The sequence below is a fragment of the Cetorhinus maximus genome, chromosome 18 (genome assembly GCF_964194155.1).
Source record: "Cetorhinus maximus chromosome 18, sCetMax3.hap1.1, whole genome shotgun sequence".
Lineage (NCBI taxonomy): Eukaryota > Metazoa > Chordata > Chondrichthyes > Lamniformes > Cetorhinidae > Cetorhinus > Cetorhinus maximus.
Genome location: NC_135896.1, coordinates 96,323,779 through 96,342,864, shown reverse-complemented (window position 1 = coordinate 96,342,864; position 19,086 = coordinate 96,323,779). Strand labels below are relative to the sequence as shown.

Here is a 19,086-nt window from a genome sequence, read left to right as displayed (position 1 = left end):
CCAAAAAAGCTACTCAAATGTTCGGATATATTTTGTGAGCATTTAATTTAGTTAGAAGTTATTCTAATCTAATGTGAATCACTGGTCACGTTAAATCAGGAACATTTACTTGCAATTTTAAAAATTACATCTTCAAAAGGCCCTTGGTTTATTAGAGGTAGTCAGAAGACCAGCAAGGAATAATCACAGACGTAGAATTCACAGTTCTAAAGAACTTAGTTCCATTTGACAAAAGAAGATTGAAGGACACATGATGCAAGTCAGTGAAATGATGTGAAACATAAATGCTTTAGCTGTAAGCTAAATTTAACATTGACTGGAAGCACAGGTTTAAACAATATCAATTTACAATTAAGAAGCCTGAAGCAAGGCTAAATCTATAAAGATTGTTTCCTCCATAGAATAACTTGTCAGTGGAAGAGACTCCCAGTGAAATTATCTAATTGATTAACTCCTTTAAAAGAAAGCCGTGGAAATACTTGGAAGTTAGATTTTGGATTATAAGGATAAATATATATTAGTAAAAGACAGGATCTGGGCAGCAGTTCATAAAGAACAATTGAAAATTCTCTGGGGAGCAATAGACATGGCCTATTCGCTTTCCTTTACTAACGTATTCACCTGTACCTGATGGATTGATGCCCTCCTTGACCCTTCTACACTGAGAACGGCCCAAACCAACTATTCCAAAATGAGAACGACTAAAAGATCCATCCAATCCATGTTTCTTCCATAACCCCCATTCCACCCAATCGGGAGCCCAACAGGGTCTGCGCTTGCAGTCAGCACGGACCATCCATCTCCCTTATCTGCTTCTTCGCCTTAGCACAAGCTTTTGCTATGGTGATGGCGTAACCCTTGGTGACAATGAATTGAATTTATAATCTAGTTTTTAACATGCCATTCTCTAATTCTAACAGAGGGGAAATGAGTGTCAATTAATAAAACTATACTAACTTGATATAAAGTATGAAATAAGAACAGAAAATGCTGGAAATACTGAGGAACAAAGCAGAGTTCATGGGCGGAATCGTCCAGTCCCATTGGCGGTGAGCATCATGGCGGGTGTGAGCGGACAATGTGGTGAGAAGGCCAAAAATCAGTTAACCAGTTTGCGAGCATCCGCTCAACCTGTCAATGGCGGGTCACGTTTCCCACCGTCCAATGTCAGGAACCTAATTTGAATGCATTTGCATCTCATTGTTGTGCCCACATGTCGGAATAATTCCCCACACGTCAAATTTACCGCCCACATCGGTGTGACTTCAGAGCGGCGCACTTCACAACTGCCTTTAAAAGGCACGCACCTGGCGACCTGACCTTCGAGGGGAACTCAGAGGTGAGTGCACACAAACTTGTGCAGCGCTCACGAGCATCGCCCATAGGACACATCAAAGAAGAGGCACCGTGCATTTGGTGGGGGCACAGACAAGTCGCTTTTTCCCGACTGGCATTTGGTGTGGTGCTGGGGGCAAGGGCTCCTGTGCGGGTCAGGCCGACTGCTTGTTGCCATGGAGATCTAAGCATCAGGTGAGTGCAGTTGATGGCATCCTGCACCTGTGGAAAACCTGAGATCTGCTCAAATCCCAGCGTTCTTGCATCCTGGCTTTCCTGATCTCGGGCGAAATGCACAAAGTTCTGTGCCTTTGTGAAGATGGTGTCCGTAACCTCTTGGATACACTTGTCCATGGAGACTTGTGAGATCCCACACAGGCCACCTGTGGAGCCCTGGAAGGAGCCACTGGCGTAAAAATTGAGCACCGCTGTCACTTTCACAGGCACTGGCAGTGGATGCCCTCAATGTCCCTGTGGCACCAAATCCTGCAGCAGGTGGCATATGTGACCAACCAGTTCCCTAGACATGCGCAGTCTTTGGAAACACTGGTTCTCAGTCATCTGCAGGAATGACAAGCACCATCTATAGACCCTGGGTCTATCGAGGCATCTATGAGAAACGGCTCCCTGTGGATTTTCAGCTGTGTACACAGCAGGCCCTGCCGCCCCTTCATCTTGAGGTAGGTGCTCCTCCCTTTGCCGAGCCAGGTGCCTCCACCACTCTCTCCTCCTCCTCTGCTCCCTGTAAGCCATGAGGCATTCACTAAATCACCAGGCTCCACGGTCCTGATGTTCTCCTCCTGCAGGACCAAAGGCAGAGATGTGTGGGTTAGTGTATGTGTCCTAGAACCTCTGCTGGTTAAGTCTGAAGGCCCCTTCACGCATGCAGGAGGGTGCTGGCCACCACTTGGATGGCCAGTGTGCCGTGTGCTCATTGGCTGTCCGAAACCCCACCCACCTCCGCCCCACTCCACTTGACCAATTGGCGGCAGCTTTGCCCACTGGACTGCATGCTGTGCTCTCAGCTCAGGCACAGGCATCTCCTAACCTGCACTGCAAGGCTGCTCTGTTAGCTTGAACCATAATGGACAATGGTCCAAACCTTAACAAAGACTTTGCAAGGGGCTGTAAGCGCCTCCACCAGTGACTGCACCATGGCCCCTTTAACAAGGGGATTCTACAACTTGCCCAGTCGATCAATTGCTCTGCTGCTCCCTAAAACACACATTAAATTGCAGTCTGCGTCCGAGGAGTGAAAGGTTCTGGAGCATTTAGTGGCACTTTCATGCTTTTGTGTTGTTCGAGTGGGCGGAAAAGTTTCAGAGGCCTGACTCCCAGCCTGTCAATGGAGCTGCTGCTGCTCTCAGCTGCAGGAGAATGGGAGGTTGGGAAGGCAGCACAGACTGAAGGAAGTACACAGGCACATGCTGGGGGTGGGGGAGGGGGGGGTGAGGGAAGCGGCCACGCACTTGGAAAAGCTTGTATAAAATGAGCATTCTCCTGTAGCTGAGACCGTTCAGCAGCTGCAGCTCCATTGACAGGCTGGGAGTCAGGCCTCTGAAACGTTTCCGCCCACTCGAACAACACAAAAGCATGAAAGTGCCACTAAATGCTCCAGAACCTTTCACCCTCGGGCACAGACTGCAAATTAATGTGCATTTTAGGGAGCAGCAGAGCAATTGACCGACTGGGCAAGTTGTAGAATCCCCTTGTTAAAGGGGCCATGGTGCAGTCACTGGTGGAGGTGCTCACAGCCCCTTGCAATGTCTTTATTAAGGTTTGGACCATTGTCCATTATGGTTTAAGCTAACAGTGCAGCCCTGCAGTGCGGGTTAGGAGATGCCTGCGCCTGAGCTGAGAGCACAGCATGCAGTCCAGTGGGCAAAGCTGCCGCCAATCGGTCAGGTGGAGTGGGGGCGGAGGTGGGTGGGGTTTCGGACAGCCAATGAGCACACGGCACACTGGCCATCCAAGTGGTGGCCAGCACCCTCCTGCATGTGTGAAGGGGCCTTCAGACTTAACCAAGAGAGATCCTTAAGAAACATATGCTAACCCACACATCTCTGCCTTTGATCCTGCAGGAGGAGAACATCAGGGTCATGGAGCCTGGTGATTTAGTGAATGCCTCATGGTTTACAGGGAGCGGAGAGGAAGAAGAGAGTGGTGGAGGCACCTGGCTCGGCAAAGGGAGGAGCATCTACCTCAAGATGAAGGGGCGGCAGGGCCTGCTGTGTACACAGCTGAAAATCCACAGGGAGCTGTTTCTCATAGATGCCTCGATAGACCCAGGGTCCATAGATGGTGCTTGTCATTCCTGCAGATGACTGAGAACCAGTGTTTCCAAAGACTGCTCATGTCTAGGCAACTGGTTGGTCACATATGCCACCTGCTGCAGGATTTGGTGCTACAGGGACATGGAGGGCATCCACTGCCAGTGCCTGTGAAAGTGACAGCGGTGCTCAATTTTTATGCCAGTGGCTCCTTCCAGGGCTCCACAGGTGACCTGTACGGGATCTCACAAGTTTCCATGGACAAGTGTATCCAAGAGGTTACGGACACCATCTTCACAAAGGCACAGAACTTTGTGCATTTCGCCCGGGATCAGGAAAGCCAGGATGCAAGAACGCTGGGATTTGAGCAGATCTCAGGTTTTCCACAGGTGCAGGATGCCATCAACTGCACTCACCTGACGCTTAGATCTCCATGGCAACAAGGAGTCAACTATATCAATCGCAAGGGCTTCCACTCACTGAATGTTCAGCTGGTGTGCGACCACCACAAACGCATCCTACGGGCCTGCACATGATTCCCAGGGAGCGTCCACGAGTCCTACATCCTTAGCAGGTCTCAGATCCCTGATACCTTCCAGGGTCCAGAGAGGCTGCAGGGTTGGCTCCTCGGGGACAATGGCTACCCACAGAGGACATGGCTGAAGACGCTTGTGTGGTGGCCTCAGACTGCAGCAGAGTGACGGTATAGTGAGGCTCATGCCGTAACCTGGGCTTTGGTAGAGCAAACAATAGGCATTTTGAAAATGAGGTTCTAGTGCCTCAACAGATCCGGCGGAGCACTGCAATACAGTCCACCGAGGGTGTCGCGCATCATTGTAGCTTCCTGCACGCTACACAACCTGGTGCTGCAATAGGGGGAGGACCTGGCTGAGGAGGAGATGGAGGAGCTGCACACATCCTCCGATGAGGAGGACGTTGAAAGGGATGACAATGAGGAGGTCCTCGAAGACGAGGATATTGACACTGAGGCCATTGCACTGACCAGACGAGGTAGACACAATCGGGAGGTCCTCATAGCTGCAAGATTTCTGGAGGATGATGACGAGATGCAGTGAGGACAGTCCATAGATCTTCACATTGCCTCTGTGAACATCTGATTCCTGTCTGGCTGAGGGCAGCTCACTTGCGCTCCGCAGTCAGGATGGTATCATGGAGACACAGCTGTGAAACTTTAAATGCACCTGATCCTTGCCTTCAGCAGCTGACCCCTTCAGGAGCACAGTGTCACCGGACACAGATGCTGAACAGATGGGGGGCCAGCCCCACCTCAAAGGTGCTGAGAGCACACAGAGAGAATGAGGGAACTCTGTGATGCCTGCCCACAACATTCTGGCAGCAATGACCAGCACCATCGCGGTGCAGGCATCAGTAATGTGTCCAATGAGTGTGAAGCCGGACCATCTCTTTGGTCTGAAGGTTACACAAAGCACGGGGAAGAGGCCCTGGACTGAGACACCTGCCTTTATCTTGTGCAGGAGCCAGGGTTTCACATCTGAGTGACATGAACACTGCTCATCAGAACAAGGAGCCATAGGCAAGGAGACATTCTTGGGAGTTTATTTACAATCGTGAACAGTATGTACAAGTGATAAACACCTGTGCAACTACATCTTCTCAACCTTTATAACCCTGCCACAGGGTCTGCACTCAGGGTCAGGGGTGCTCCCCTGACAACCACAGTGGAGGTGGAGGCAGCCTGCTGACTGTGCCTCTAATAACTTCGACGTGCGTCCTCTGGAGGGCCAAGACCTGGAGGACCCCGGCCTGCTTTGGGTGTCCTGCTGTGGACCAGCTGCACCCTCCTTGCCTGTGGAGCTGGAGCTGCGGAGGTCAAAGGAAGAAAGGATTTGGATCGGCCGGACATTCCCAGAGTCACCTGGGTAGATGGCCCTGGGGTGTCGAGCTGCTGGTCCTCCTTCCTATGAGTGCCCGCAGGCCCCTGGCTGACTCCTTGAGGAGAAGGAGAAGCTGGAGTGAGATCGAGTTGCCCCGCACCCCTCTCGCGCTGACACTGTTGGAGGCCAACTATGGCATCAGCGATGGAGTTCAGCCAGTGCAGCAGTGCAGGCCCGATGTCCTGGACCAGAGTTTTCATGGCAGCTGCCATCCTGCCGGCCATGGCCTCGGTGTGTTGGCATGCTGGCGCTATCACCTCAGACTGAAAGCGGATGGACCCCTCCATCATCCCTGGCAATCTGAGGAGTGCATCCCTTCCTGATGTTCCCTTGATTGTCTTGGCAGCTCCAACAACTGTTGAGAACCGAGTCCAGAGGCTCAACATCTGACTCGGACTCAGCAGATTCCTTGCCTCCAACAGTCCTCCGAGTGCCAGAGACCAAGGATGTCTCTGCCTCTGCCTGCTGTGGAACAGATTGTGTGCTGTGCTCACCAGATTGTGATCCCAAGGCCACTCTACCTCTAGGTCCCACTGAGGTGTGTGTCACCGGGCTGGTGGAGGGTGTGGGTGAACACGGGCCTTCAATGATGCTGCCCTCAGGGTCCTCATCCAAGGTGCTCTCAGCACTGGGGCCAGGGTCACGGTTGCCTGAGGGCGACATGTCCGATGTGCCTAGGACAGAAAGTGGAGATTATTAGTGCTTGGCAGCTGCACTGAACACGGGAAGGTGGACTCAGAGTAACGTTGAGAGAGGGATGATGTGGTGCAGAATCCTCACCTGGGTTTTCGCCGCCGATCTCACCGCCGCCGCAGGAATGGTTCATGTTCTTTCCAGCCAACTCCAACGGAGTGAGGACCTTGCTATCCGGCACTCCACTCCCCCATCTGGGACCTCTCCCAGTGATTTTGCGCGATCTTGTCCAGATCGAGAGCCTGTGAGAAAGGCACATGCTAGGCCAAATGAGAAGGATGCCAGACATGTGCGCCGAGTGGAGCCATGGATGGGCTGAGGAGGCAGTCTCCAGAGGAGATGAGGCCAGATGGAGATGTGAGGGTGTGTGTGAGAGAGTGAGTGGTGATGTCCCTTGAGTTGGCAGTGAGTGAGATGCCAGTGAATGTGATGGGCTTGTGAGTGTGTGAGTTTAGAGTGATGAGATGATTGACTTACCCTGGTGGCACGGATGAGATCATTCATCCGTTTTCTGCATTGGACTGCATTGGCAGCTGACCTTTTGTATGCAGTGTTGGCACTAACCACCTCTGCCACCACCTCCCGAGTCAGAGTGGTGAGACTCATGGGCCTCTTGAGGCCAGGGTGGCGGTAGAGGACATCACAGCAAGCCTCCGCAGCATCCATGGATGGGAAAAAGGACGTTTTACCTGTTGGCTGCAATGGCAGGTTTATGCGCCTTAATCATGCATTCCCGGGAAACACGCATTGCGCTGGCAGGCTGCCTCTGATTTGCCAGCCACGCCATCACCTTGCCGCTTCCTCATGCTGGGCGATTTATTTAAAGTGCAGTCACGCGTACACCTCTCAGCGCTTCCAGCCCAGGAGGGCACCAGTGAAGACATGGCCCCAAAAGCCAAGAAGAGTGCAGCCCCCCGATTCAGTGACACATCCTTGGGATGCCTTCTGGACACCTTTGGAGCCCACTGTGATGTCCTCTACCCCTACTCTGGGCGTGGGAGACCCATCAGTGTCACCGCTCCGGCTTGGGAGGCGGTGGCAGTGGTGGTCAGTGCCAACGCTGTACAAAAGAGGTTGGCCATCCAGTGCAGAAAGAGGATAAATGATCTCATCTGTGCTGCCAGAGTAAAGCAACCACCTCGTCACTCTAAACTCACACACTCACAAGCTCATCACACATTCACTGGCATCTCACTCACTGCCAGCTCAAGGGACATCACCACCCACTCTCTCACACACACCCTCACATCTCTATCTGGCCTCATCTCCTCTGGAGACTGCCCCCTCAGCCATCACCATCTTGAGGCTACTTGCACAGATCAACATGTGTCCCCACACACACCTTGGGATACCCCCTCTTCCTCAGTAATGCCATAGCTCTGCACCCTCGTCCCTTTCCTGAGGCTACTTCTCCCCCTTCCCCAAGCAAACCCTAGCCCTGCAGCCATTGAAAAGCCACCCCCGCCTTATGGTTGGTCTGGTAGGTAGAGACCTGCCCGTGAGCCCCACTAAGAGTGATGTGGTGCTGCCTGCGAAGCCTGGCGCTGATGACTGCGAGTGCTGCCCACAGTAAGGTAGGCAAACCAACCTCAAAGTCCTGAGCGAAGTGCAGGGGTGGGGATGATTCTGGCGAGCTGGACTTATAATGATATTCAGATGTATTACAATGAAGTTCCCGATGTGCTGTGACGATGCGAAATATGGCCCCCCGCCATTGACGGGCAGAGCGGATGATTGCAAACCGCTTTCACAATGTCGTGAAACCGATTTTTGGCCTGCCCACCATATTGTCCGCTCATACCACCAAGCAAGCCACCGTCACCAATGGGAGCAGACGATTCCGCCCATAGTTTCTGCAAAGAATTCTGATCTGAGATTAAATAACCCACTAATGAGGTTTATATATGTCAGTCTATATTGGTTTATGTTTTTTAGAAAAATAGTAACTCATGATTTTTATATCGAAATTATTGATTTTTTATAAGAGTTTGACCCTTGATTTGTGTGGCGGTAGCGTTGCTGTGTCTGCAAACCCACTCATTTTGGGGAATTGAAATTACTCCCATTAATTCTGAAGCTTCTATCTCAATGACCTTAACTGCTGATGGCTGCCCAAGATATATTTTCCATTACCTTCCAAAGCTCAAGCAAGAACACAGGAAATCAATCTTGTGGAGCCAAACAAAACTACCAATCTCACATAGAATTAAAAACATAGAGGAACGAAGGACTAATCCCTAGAGTGTCTGCAAATCCGGTGCCCATTTTCAGAATAAAGGAATCAATTATCAGGAAATGTTGCTGGAGAGATGAACCCAAATAGCTTTGCAAACAACACTTAAAAGCCAATTGGTCTCATCCAATCTTGGAGAGTAAATAGACAAGGATAATTGAAATGTGCAGGTCTCAAACAGAGATGTGTTTTTTTAAGTGAACCTGATTTTAGCTCCCTAAATACTGCACAGAAGAAGACATAACAAAAATAGACCATGAATAATAAATTAATGTTGTCATACTGGTCTGGGAAGGAATACCTCATGCCAGATGTGTTCCCATTCATGAGGAAAGTTTATTAACTTGCTTATTTGGGCACATATTCCTGGTATTCTAATGAAGGGCATGTTGAACCCTCTTGTGCAAATTAATCCTTAATAATCATCATGCTCTTGTAATTTACTTCAAAAGTAAAATTGGACACAAACTCTCCTACTTTCTATACCATGTTTCACAGCACAATTATGTACTCTCTAATATTTCAAAGATTTTTCTTTTAAACTGTAGATTTCCAGAATTACCTGAGGACGCAAACAGGAAACACAACAACAGTGAATATCATTATCAGCACTGTTGACTATCTTCTGCGCCTTCAGGTAATCCCAAGATATGCAATGAAGTTTTGTGCAGTTCAGAGCAAAGTGGTTAATTTGAGTATTGCTGGAAAAAGAGACAGGCTGTCAAAGCTTTTTGTCATGTACACATCAGGACAGATGCAGGAATGCCAAATTTCAAAGGGAGCAGCAGTTTATACTGCATGAGAAAAGGGTGCTGATTGGTGGCAAGGTGGCTCTGAAAATGCGTCGACAGCTGCCCAACTCTTCCAGTCTCCGGATAGTTGGAGGCTGGACACCCCCCCCCCAAAGATATGCTACGAGACCCCTCAGAAGCTCCAATGCAGTGATTCCGGGGGAATTGCCTGGGAAATTTGAACTTCCAATGGGCAATTCCCCTGCTCCCCGCTACTCTCTGAAAAAACCTCCAACTCTGAATTAGAGCCAGAGACTTTGGATAATTCCAACTTACTTATCTGGATAGTTACCCAGGAAATGTTAGACAGATTAGAACCTAGTCTAACACCTGGGTAGCTATACAACCGATTCCCCAATCACTCACGCTGACCCCGACTCTGCCCTTGAATGCCCTGCCCCCTGTACCCCTCAATTCCCCTCAACCCCCTCGACCTGACCTGACTAGCCCCAACCACCTGACTCCCCCCTGACCCTCTGAATTCTCCATGACCCCCACGACACCCTCCAACACGACCTGACTAGCCCCCAGCAGCTCACTGCCCCATACCCCCAACTCCCCCGACCCAACTTGACTGGCCCCCACCTCCCGACTCTTCCCTGACCTCTGAATCCCCTCCGACCCGACCTGACATGACCTTCCCCCACTCTACCACCTTCCACCCTACCCACCTTACCCACTTACCTTACCAACCCTACCCCTTGCCAACCCTACCCCCTTAGCCACCTACCCGCCCTACCCCTTAGACACTTATCTTACCCCTCTACTATTTACCCACCCTACCCGTTTATCCTCTTACCTTACCCGCCCTCCCTCCTTGTCCACATACCTTCTCCCTGTAAATTTTCAAAGAACCTTTGGGACATTTAAACTTTACTTACAGAATATGGCAGCTAGCGCTGTTAAAAGGGGCTGTGGCTTCTTTGTGGATTGCCTTCGCTGACACTCTGATTCCCAATCTCAGTGAGTTCTGCAGGATCCTCCACCAAAAGATTGCCCAGAAAAATCGGACAGAAGTAAGTGGGTACCTTTTTGTCTGATCAGGATTGGAAATAGAAGTTCTGGCCCTGATCAGAAGATTTGGGCCATGTCTCTTTTTCTCAGCAATACTGAAGTTATCTACTACCAAGTGAAGAATTGTTAATATTTATGAACTATTTGTGGCTACTAGGGAAGACTAATTTCTTGAAATGTAATTTTGTGGCCTCTTCACTTTCTGTCTACAACTAGAGCACTCGCACCTTTCTCACTGGTCATTATAGACAGGTGACCTTCACCATATTTGCAGTTAGCTCCATGAGCGACAATACAATATTGTGGACCTCTGTATTACGGGGTGTAGATCACTATTCCAGAATACAGTCTTCAGTAGCTCATTGAGCAGTTAGAAATCAGCTGAGTGATTAGGAATGTTTTTTTTTCTATTGAAGTGGCTTCCCACTCCCAAGACTGGCAGCAGAAATGGATATCTTTACACCTGTTCTTGTGACTGTTCTGTATTTGGAATTGAGAAGTTGGATTTTTAGGATCTGCCAACATACGTTGTTGATGCTTCACCAAATAAGTGAAAAGATTTTTGGCCCCATGAGCTGGCAGCAGAACTGAGAGAGACAGTAATAGGAATGGACAGAATGTTGAGCATTTTAATACAACTCATTCCACATTAAGTGGACACACAAGTGCTATATTCATTTGTAATCCACATAAAACATTAATGTCAATCATCTCTTGTTAAATTCCAGGAGTCAATCAGTGATTTCTATTGGTATTACTCAGGAAAAGATGTCATGGATGGACAAGGCCAGCGCAACTTCTCAAAAGCATTAGCTGTATCCAAACAAATCTTCAACTCACTTACTGAGTATATTCAGGTAACACTACAGCTTCCTATCATGCATCCGGTAATGTATCAGACCAATTCTGTGGGTTTAATTTAACAGGGTGCCATGGTCAATGCCCCCCCAGGCTAAACAGGTCAAAGGCCGGCAGCTTTCCAGTACCGGCAACGCCACCAGACATGCTGGCCACTGCCAGTACTGCAGCAAAGCCTGCAGGAAGACATGCTGTGCTGGAGCCGGGAGTCAAGGTACGGTCTGGGTGTCTCGCCGGGGCAGGCTTGGCTGGCCTCGGCAAGGGGGGTCAGAGGGGTCCGGAATAAACAAGCCAGGAGGGGAGGGGAATCAGGTGGAGGAGTTAAACCTCTGACGGGGCCAGGGAAGGCTCCCCCTAGCAAGGAAAGCTGCTGGGCTGATGCTTTACGTGGGACCCTCCCGCTGATGGTTATATCACAATGGCAGTGCAATGAGTGGGCATTAATTGGCCACTTACCAGCCTCATTTGGCCCACAGATGGGCGGACTACCAGAAATCAGCACCCCTCCCCCCACCGGCTGCTAAAATTGCAGCAGGGGCAGGGGAGGGAGGGAGGGAGGGTGGGTGGGTGGGTGGTGGGCCTGGCACCCACAGTATTTTACAGGCCACCCTGCCTATAAACCCCACACTGGGAGGCTGTACAATCCAGCCCCACTGTTTAAACTAAAGGATTGTACAATGGCTGAATTTTGAGCAGTTGTACACAATTCGAACAAGCACAAGCGATAAATTTCTGTGTGGTCATAGCTGATCCCACGGCACTGTTAAGGGAACACCAAGAAGAATAGATTACCTGGCCATTCATCAATTTGAAATCCAGGGGTCTTCACAGCACACAAGCTCATTGTGGCATTTGTCGACATGAATGCTTGTGACACTTCATATGTACGCTGGTTGGGAAGCATTTCGGGATGTTCTAAAAATGTGATCGGAGTCGTAGAAATTTATGGGAAAGAAGAAGGCTATTCAGTCCGTTGGCCGGAATTTTCCAGCTCCTCACGCTGCCGGGATCTTCCCCTGCCGCCAATGTGAATGGAGATTTCAATGGCTTGCTGGCCTTGTCGCTAGGGGGAGGGGCTGGAAAATTCCGGCCAATGTGTCTGTGGCACTGAGAAAAGCTGCCCAGTCTAACTCCGCCTTCCGGTTCCTGCAGGTTACCATATTCAAGCGCATGTCCAAGGAATCAGCATTCTGTAAACATTCCTTTTTTATTCTTTCTTTGATTCAAATATAAGAATTGAGCCTCAATATACGCCTCCTTCAGAATTCAGATGCATGTTGGTAGCAAAGTAACGGCAGATACACTAAATGGAATTGTAATGTGGGAAAGCAGAGGCAATTGATGGTTCAGATTCACAGGATACTAGAGGTGCTGAGGCTGTGAGAAAAACACTAATGGGCTTCGAGGTTTTACCCTAAGGTATAGACTCCAAAAGGCAAGAGATTATATTGAACCTATGTCAAATCTTAAGATCTCGGTTAGAATATGGTGTGCAGCTTTGTGCTCTAAACTACAGGAAGGATTTTGAAGCTTTAGAGTAGGTACAATGCAGATTCAGTAGGATGCTGTCTGATATGAGGAAGAATAAATACAAAACAAAACTTGACAACATTGGCTATTCTCAAGAGCAAATTGCAGTTTGCAAAGGTGCTTGTAATCGAAATGTTGAAAGCTGTGGAAGGACAGGACAGGGTAGATAGAAACCGATTTGTTTCTAGTAGTGGAAGGCCAAGACGATGGAACCATGGATAAAAAGATTAAATGTATGCATCATGGAGCAAAGGACAGGAGAATCTTCTTGACACAGAGAACAGATAATAGTGATTCATTCAAATGTTCATTAGATTGATTTCCTTTAGAAAATAATGATTTGAGTAATTTGGGACATGATGTAAAAAAGAAACACTTGCATTTTTGTCATAATTTTCAAGACCTCAGGATGTTCCAGAGCACCTTATAGCTGATGAAGCACTTTTGAATGACACGTGCTGTTGTAATGTAGGAAATGCGGCAGTCAATTTGCACACAGGAAGCTCCCACAAACAGCAATGTGATGAGGGCCAGGTAAGTTGTTCTTCACGAGTTGGGTTGAGGGTTTACTTATTTGCCAGAACACCGGTGAGAACCCCCTGCTCTTCTTTCAAATAGTGCCATGGCATTTCTTACATCCACCTGAGAGGGCAGGTGGGCTTTGCATTAACATCTCATCCAAAAGACGGCACCTTCGAGAGTGCAGCACTCCCTCAGCATGCACTGGAGTGTTTGACTAGATTTAATGCCAAGGTGTCTGGAGTAGGACTGGAACTTGAAACCTTCTGATTCAGAGGGAAGGGTTCTACCACTGAGCCATGCAGCCTCACACCTAACACACATGCATGGACTGGTTTCCAAAGAAGTATTTTTTTAAGGTTAATTTTTCATGTTTAAATTAAAGAAAGAAAAAAATAAAAAGGAACATTTATATAACGTTTATCATATCTTAAGGACCTTGAAGTATATTCCCCAACCAACAGATTACTTTTGAAATGTAATCATTAATAATAAGTAAGAGTAATATTCAGAGGAAGTCTTGTGGCGCAGTGGTAGTGTCCCTGCCTCTGAGCCAGGAGCACTGAGTTCAAATCCCACCCCAGGAAGGTGTGTTCATAACATGGCTAAACAGGTTGAGTATCAACCTGCAAATTCTTCCAATGCAGCTATGGTAGATGGTAAGAGTGGGAGAGATTCCTGGTTAGCCAAGCTTGATGGCATCTCTCAAGGTATAGCTTCAGGATGGCAACCTGCTCCAGGAAAAGTGAGAAATGGAAGCATGTGCTTTGTCTGCCTTGTGTGTCTTTGGATGGAGGAAACTAAAAAAAAAAAGGTGGATAATGTGTTTGGGAGGAACAGGTAACCTTGAAGGTAATACTTCCCAAAGCCTTCAACCACTGGAGATTTCCTCAGCTACCTGGAACCGGGTGTGCTGTTGAGAATGACTGTCCAGAGTAGTCAACAACTCCATAATTCTTGTGTCATGTGACTATCATGGTACAAGGGTGGACTGGATGGATCTTGGTCTCCTTGCATCTAACCATTCCTGTATTTCAGAGAGCTGTGATGCTGTGGAACAGTGACTAAAACTATCTGAATTTGGTTAATGACAACATGGACTGTTTGGACTGAATAGCCTATTTCTGTGTTCTCATTTCTATGTATTCAATGTACTTCTGTGATTTTCAAAATATGCATTTGTACTTGCAGTCTCCAAAGTTCATCTTGGGCGTAATGTAATCAATCATAAATCAACTAATACATCCAAAATTGCATTAAGGTTTGTCATTGACATCCTATTCTGAAATGTATCCATCTGATTTTGTTTGATTAGGGCCCTTGCATTGGTAACCAGCAGAGTTTAGCCCACAGCAGGCTCTGGGATGCAGTGGTCGGTTTTCTTCATGTTTTTGCAAATATGCAAATGAAGCTTTCTCAGGTACGTCCCCCACTAACTTGATGACAAGCTTCTGTACTAGTACCGTTTGAAAAAGATTCCCTTAATTAAGGAGTTCAGCACATGGCAATTTCCTTGATTACAACACTATCAGATAATTGAAACTTGAAGCTGAGCTGTCCTGAGGTCAACCCCATGATCTGTGTTTTTTTAAAAAGTTGAAAATGATTAAAGGCTGATAAGCGCCGAGGGCTGTTGTGTTACTGAGCGCTAATGTGGACCGCGGTACTACCATTAATAACCTTTTGACGTCAGTACAAAATATAAACATGATCCCTGCTGCAATATGGTTTCAGAGAAAGGCAGGTATGGAATGGGGGAGGGGGGTGGGGGGCGACAGAAGAGCCAGCAGAAATCAGTTAATTCAGCAAGAATCAGAAATCAAGCCTTGGTCCTTCATGGTTGCTACGGAATCAACCCCACCCCCCCCACTAAGATCAGGAAGGGACCACTATTAATTATGCTGGCAATCCATCATGATCCAAATATTTTGTTTTCATTTACAGCAACAATTCCAAATGCAGCAATGATACATATGTTTAAGTAAAATGTTTTAACACCACTAATTTCTGAGGGAGAATGCTATAAATACAGTGGAATTTGTTAGGTTTAACACCCCAATTTCCTAGGTCCAGCATAAAAGAAAAGTCCGAGCCTGGTGGGCACCACGGGGGCTGGGGTACTTCATCGACCCCCTTAACCACGTTTTAATTTGAATTTTGTAAGTTTCCTTTAAGATTTTGGCTTTCTTTTTTGCAGTGTCCCTTTAAGGGGCTGCCGATTTATTTGTCCTTAATTTGTTAACTTGTTTTACTTGGTTTAATCAAAAGAGTATAAAGGAAAAGTTGGTGCTGTGCCACAGTCCCTAAGTAGCACTGCCCATGTTGTTCCTATTGCCAAATTTAGCACCTATACTTTTTTGAATTGGGAGCATTTCTATTTAACCCTATGTGAATGAGATCCAGATGCTGTTCTAGTGACCTGAGCCCTCATTCCCCTGCATTTATCCTGTTTGAAGGAAATTGTGCAGCTTGCCATAGTGGATCGAATATTAGAAGCCAGTAAGTTAACTCTTTACAAAATATCAGTGAGCGAGTCATGTTATTTATGTAACCGTGCGTTTTTACCAACATGGGTGAGGAGGAAGTGAAGATTTTTTGCCTTTTTGGAGAAGGCCCAATGACCTTTCAGTATTCAAATCTAGTCAATACCAAAAGCAATGAAGGAAATTGACTGGGGTAGTGGTGTGCCTGTCAGACACGTGGAATCCCTGCTCCCCCAAACTTACAGTGGCTTGACCATCAGAAAGGGTTGTCAGCCATGGACTGCATATTGCTATCAATGGCCTGAAATTTGCTGTCAAAATACCGGTGAAGCTAATAACGCTCAACATTATTTATGTGGAAATGGCACAGCAGCTTCAGACTAGGGACAGATGCAGGATTAAACAGATATCCAAAAGCTGCTGCCCAAGCTGCACCACTGTGCTGGAGATTCACAAAAATGACATTCAGCCTGAGTGCCCACTGAAATCCCTTGAATGACGTGAAGATGCTGTATTTGCAAATAGATACAAACTAAACTCGCCACAGAAAGATAAGTCTTGTCCAACAGCTCGATTAATGACGTGATAAGTTCATTTCTGCCAATCAAACTCTGGCACTGAAAATTAACTATCTCAAGCGTGGAGTCTCATTTCTTCAGGTGTTGATGTTTGGGGAGATTTTATAAGTGTTACGCACTTAATTATTTTAAAACGTTTTCTTTTTGATGTCTTTCTCCCCCTCTGAATCAAAACTTTCTCTCCCTCTCTTTCTGTAACTGACTTGACATTGAATTCACTCGATTCATGTTTCTCAGTGCTTGTGCTGTTAATTTCATAATCCCTCAATCTGATTGGCTAAGGAGATATACTCAGTGTGTCATGCCATGTTCACTGAGGTCCCAGGTGCTCTGTTTCTCTCTCTCTCTCTCTCTGTGCCATCCTCAGCTCACACTTCCAGCAACTTGTCATGCAAAAAAAAAACTTCAGTAAACTAAACGTGCAATGACAAGTGTGACTATTGGCAGATGCCTTTAACTGCCTCACTCCAGCCAATTACGGCCAATTATCTCAGTAAGAGCTAAAGTGTACTAATTGTCTAAAGTATGTAAAACGAGAAAATATGTTGTTGGAGGAGCAGCAGAAGTTTGAAGTACAGTATGGTCAAATAATTCATCACAAGTAACTCCATGGACAGTTTATCATTCCTGACTGCACTGGACAACATGCTTGAAAATTTGCTAACTGGAAACACTGGAATTTTAACCCCCGCCCCCGCCACCACCACCACCACAGCTAAATCTCCGAAGCTCCTGGATTGTCTGAGCCATGGGTTCCATTAGTTGCTGTAACATTGGGTTACTTTAAGATAGCAAGGCAAGAGATTCTCATGGCACAGCATTCAAACTCCTTTCTACCTAATTTGATATTTTAAAACAGAGAAGTGAATGAAATCATATTTATATTTTCCTAGAGCTTTTTTGGCTTTGCTTGCTGAAAGCCTTTACAGTGATAGCATTTAACATGATCTTCATCCAGGGTTTAAGTGTGTATGTATGTTAAAATACAATGATATTGAAATATTTTGATAGATTTTAGCTTTGAAGCAATTCTTCTCCTCTCTTAAGACCATAGACCATAAGACATAGGAGCAGAAATTAGGCCATTCAGCCCATCGAGTCTGCTCCGCCATTCAATCATGGCTGATAAGTTTCTCAACCCCATTCTCCCGCCTTCTCCCCGTAACCTTTGATCCCCTTACCAATCAAGAACCTATCTATCTCAGTCTTAAATACACTCAATGACCTGGCCTCTACAGCCTTCTGTGGCAATGAATTCCATAGATTCACCACTCTCTGGCTAAAGAAGTTTCTCCTCATCTCTGTTCTAAAAGGTCTTCCCTTTACTCTGAGGCTGTGCCTAGTCTCCTACTAATGGAAACGTCTTCCCCACATCCACTCTATCCAGGCCTTTCAGTATTCTGTAAGTTTCAATCAGATCCCCCCTCATCCTTCTAAACTCCATCGAGTATAGACCCAGAGTCCTCAAACGTTCCTCATATGTTAAGCCTTTCATTCCTGGGATCGTTCTCGTGAACCTCCTCTGGACCCTCTCCAGGGCCAGCACATCCTTCCTGTGATACGGGGCCCAAAATTGCTCACAATATTCTAAATGTGGTCTGACTAGAGCCTTATAAAGCCTCAGCAGCACATCCCTGCTTTTATATTCTAGTCCTCTTGAAATAAATGCCAACATTGCATTTGCCTTCCTAACTACCGTGTCAACCTGCAAGTAACCTTAAGAGAATCCTGGACTAGGACTCCCAAGTCCCTTTGCACTCCAGATTTCTGAATTCTCTCCCCATTTAGAAAATAGTCTATGCCTCTATTCTTCCTACCAAAGTGCATGACCTCACACTTTCCCACGTTGTATTCCATCTGCCACTTCTTTGCCCATTCTCCTAACCTGTCCAAATCCTTCTGCAGCCTCCCTGCCTCCTCAATACTACCTGTCCCTCCACCTATCTTTGTATCATCTGCAAACCTAGCCAGGATGCCCTCAGTTCCTTCATCTAGATCATTTATATATAAAGTGAAAAGTTGTGGTCCCAACACTGACCCCTGCGGAACTCCACTAGTCACCGGCCGCCATCCTGAGAAGGACCCCCTTATCCCCACTCTCTGCCTCCTGCCAGACAGCCAATCTTCTATCCATGCTAGTACCTTGCCTCTAACACCATGGGCTCTTGTCTTACTGAGCAGCCTCCTGTGCGGCATCTTGTCAAAGGCCTTCTGGAAGTCCAAGTAGATAACATCCATTGGCTCTCCTTTGTCTAACCTACTCGTTACCTCCTCAAAGAATTCTAACAGATTTGTCAGGCATGCCCTCCCCTTGATGAAACCATGCTGACTTTGCCCGATTTTACCATGCACTTCCAATTATTCTGAAATCTCATCCTTAATAATGGACTCTAAAATCTTACCAACGACCGACGTCAGGCTAATCGGCCTGTAATTTCCCGTCTTTTGCCTCACTCCCTTCTTAAACAGGGGAGTTACATTAGCGATTTTCCAGTCCTCTGGGACCCTCCCTGACTCCAGTGATTCCTGAAAGATCGCCACTAACACCTCCACTATCTCTTCAGCTATCTCCTTCAGAACTCTGGGGTGTAATCTATCTGGTCCAGGTGATTTATCCACCTTCAGACCTTTCAGTTTTCCTAGTACCTTCTCCTTGGTAATGGCCACCATACTCACCTCTGCCCCCTGACTCCCTTGAACTTTGGGGATGTCACTCGTGTCTTCCACTGTGAAGACTGACGCAAAGTACCTATTCAGTTCCTCCGCCATTTCTTTGTTCCCCACTACTACTTCTCCAGCGTCATTTTCCAGCGGCCCAATGTCCACTTTTGCCTCTCTCTTACCCTTTTATATATCTAAAAAAAAC

The 19,086-nt window shown here is 47.2% G+C and overlaps 1 protein-coding gene across 2 annotated transcripts in view; it reads left to right on the top strand.

Annotated features, from left to right (window-relative positions):
- Positions 1-19,086, top strand: part of LOC144693381 (ryanodine receptor 3-like) — a 337,370-nt gene that overhangs the window by 281,849 nt on the left and 36,435 nt on the right. For both annotated transcript variants that reach the window (XM_078563242.1, XM_078563241.1), the window contains 3 exons: positions 8,996-9,084; positions 10,981-11,109; positions 14,475-14,579. In XM_078563242.1, coding sequence (XP_078419368.1) covers positions 8,996-9,084; positions 10,981-11,109; positions 14,475-14,579 — 323 coding nt within the window. The remainder of the gene's footprint in view (positions 1-8,995; positions 9,085-10,980; positions 11,110-14,474; positions 14,580-19,086) is intronic.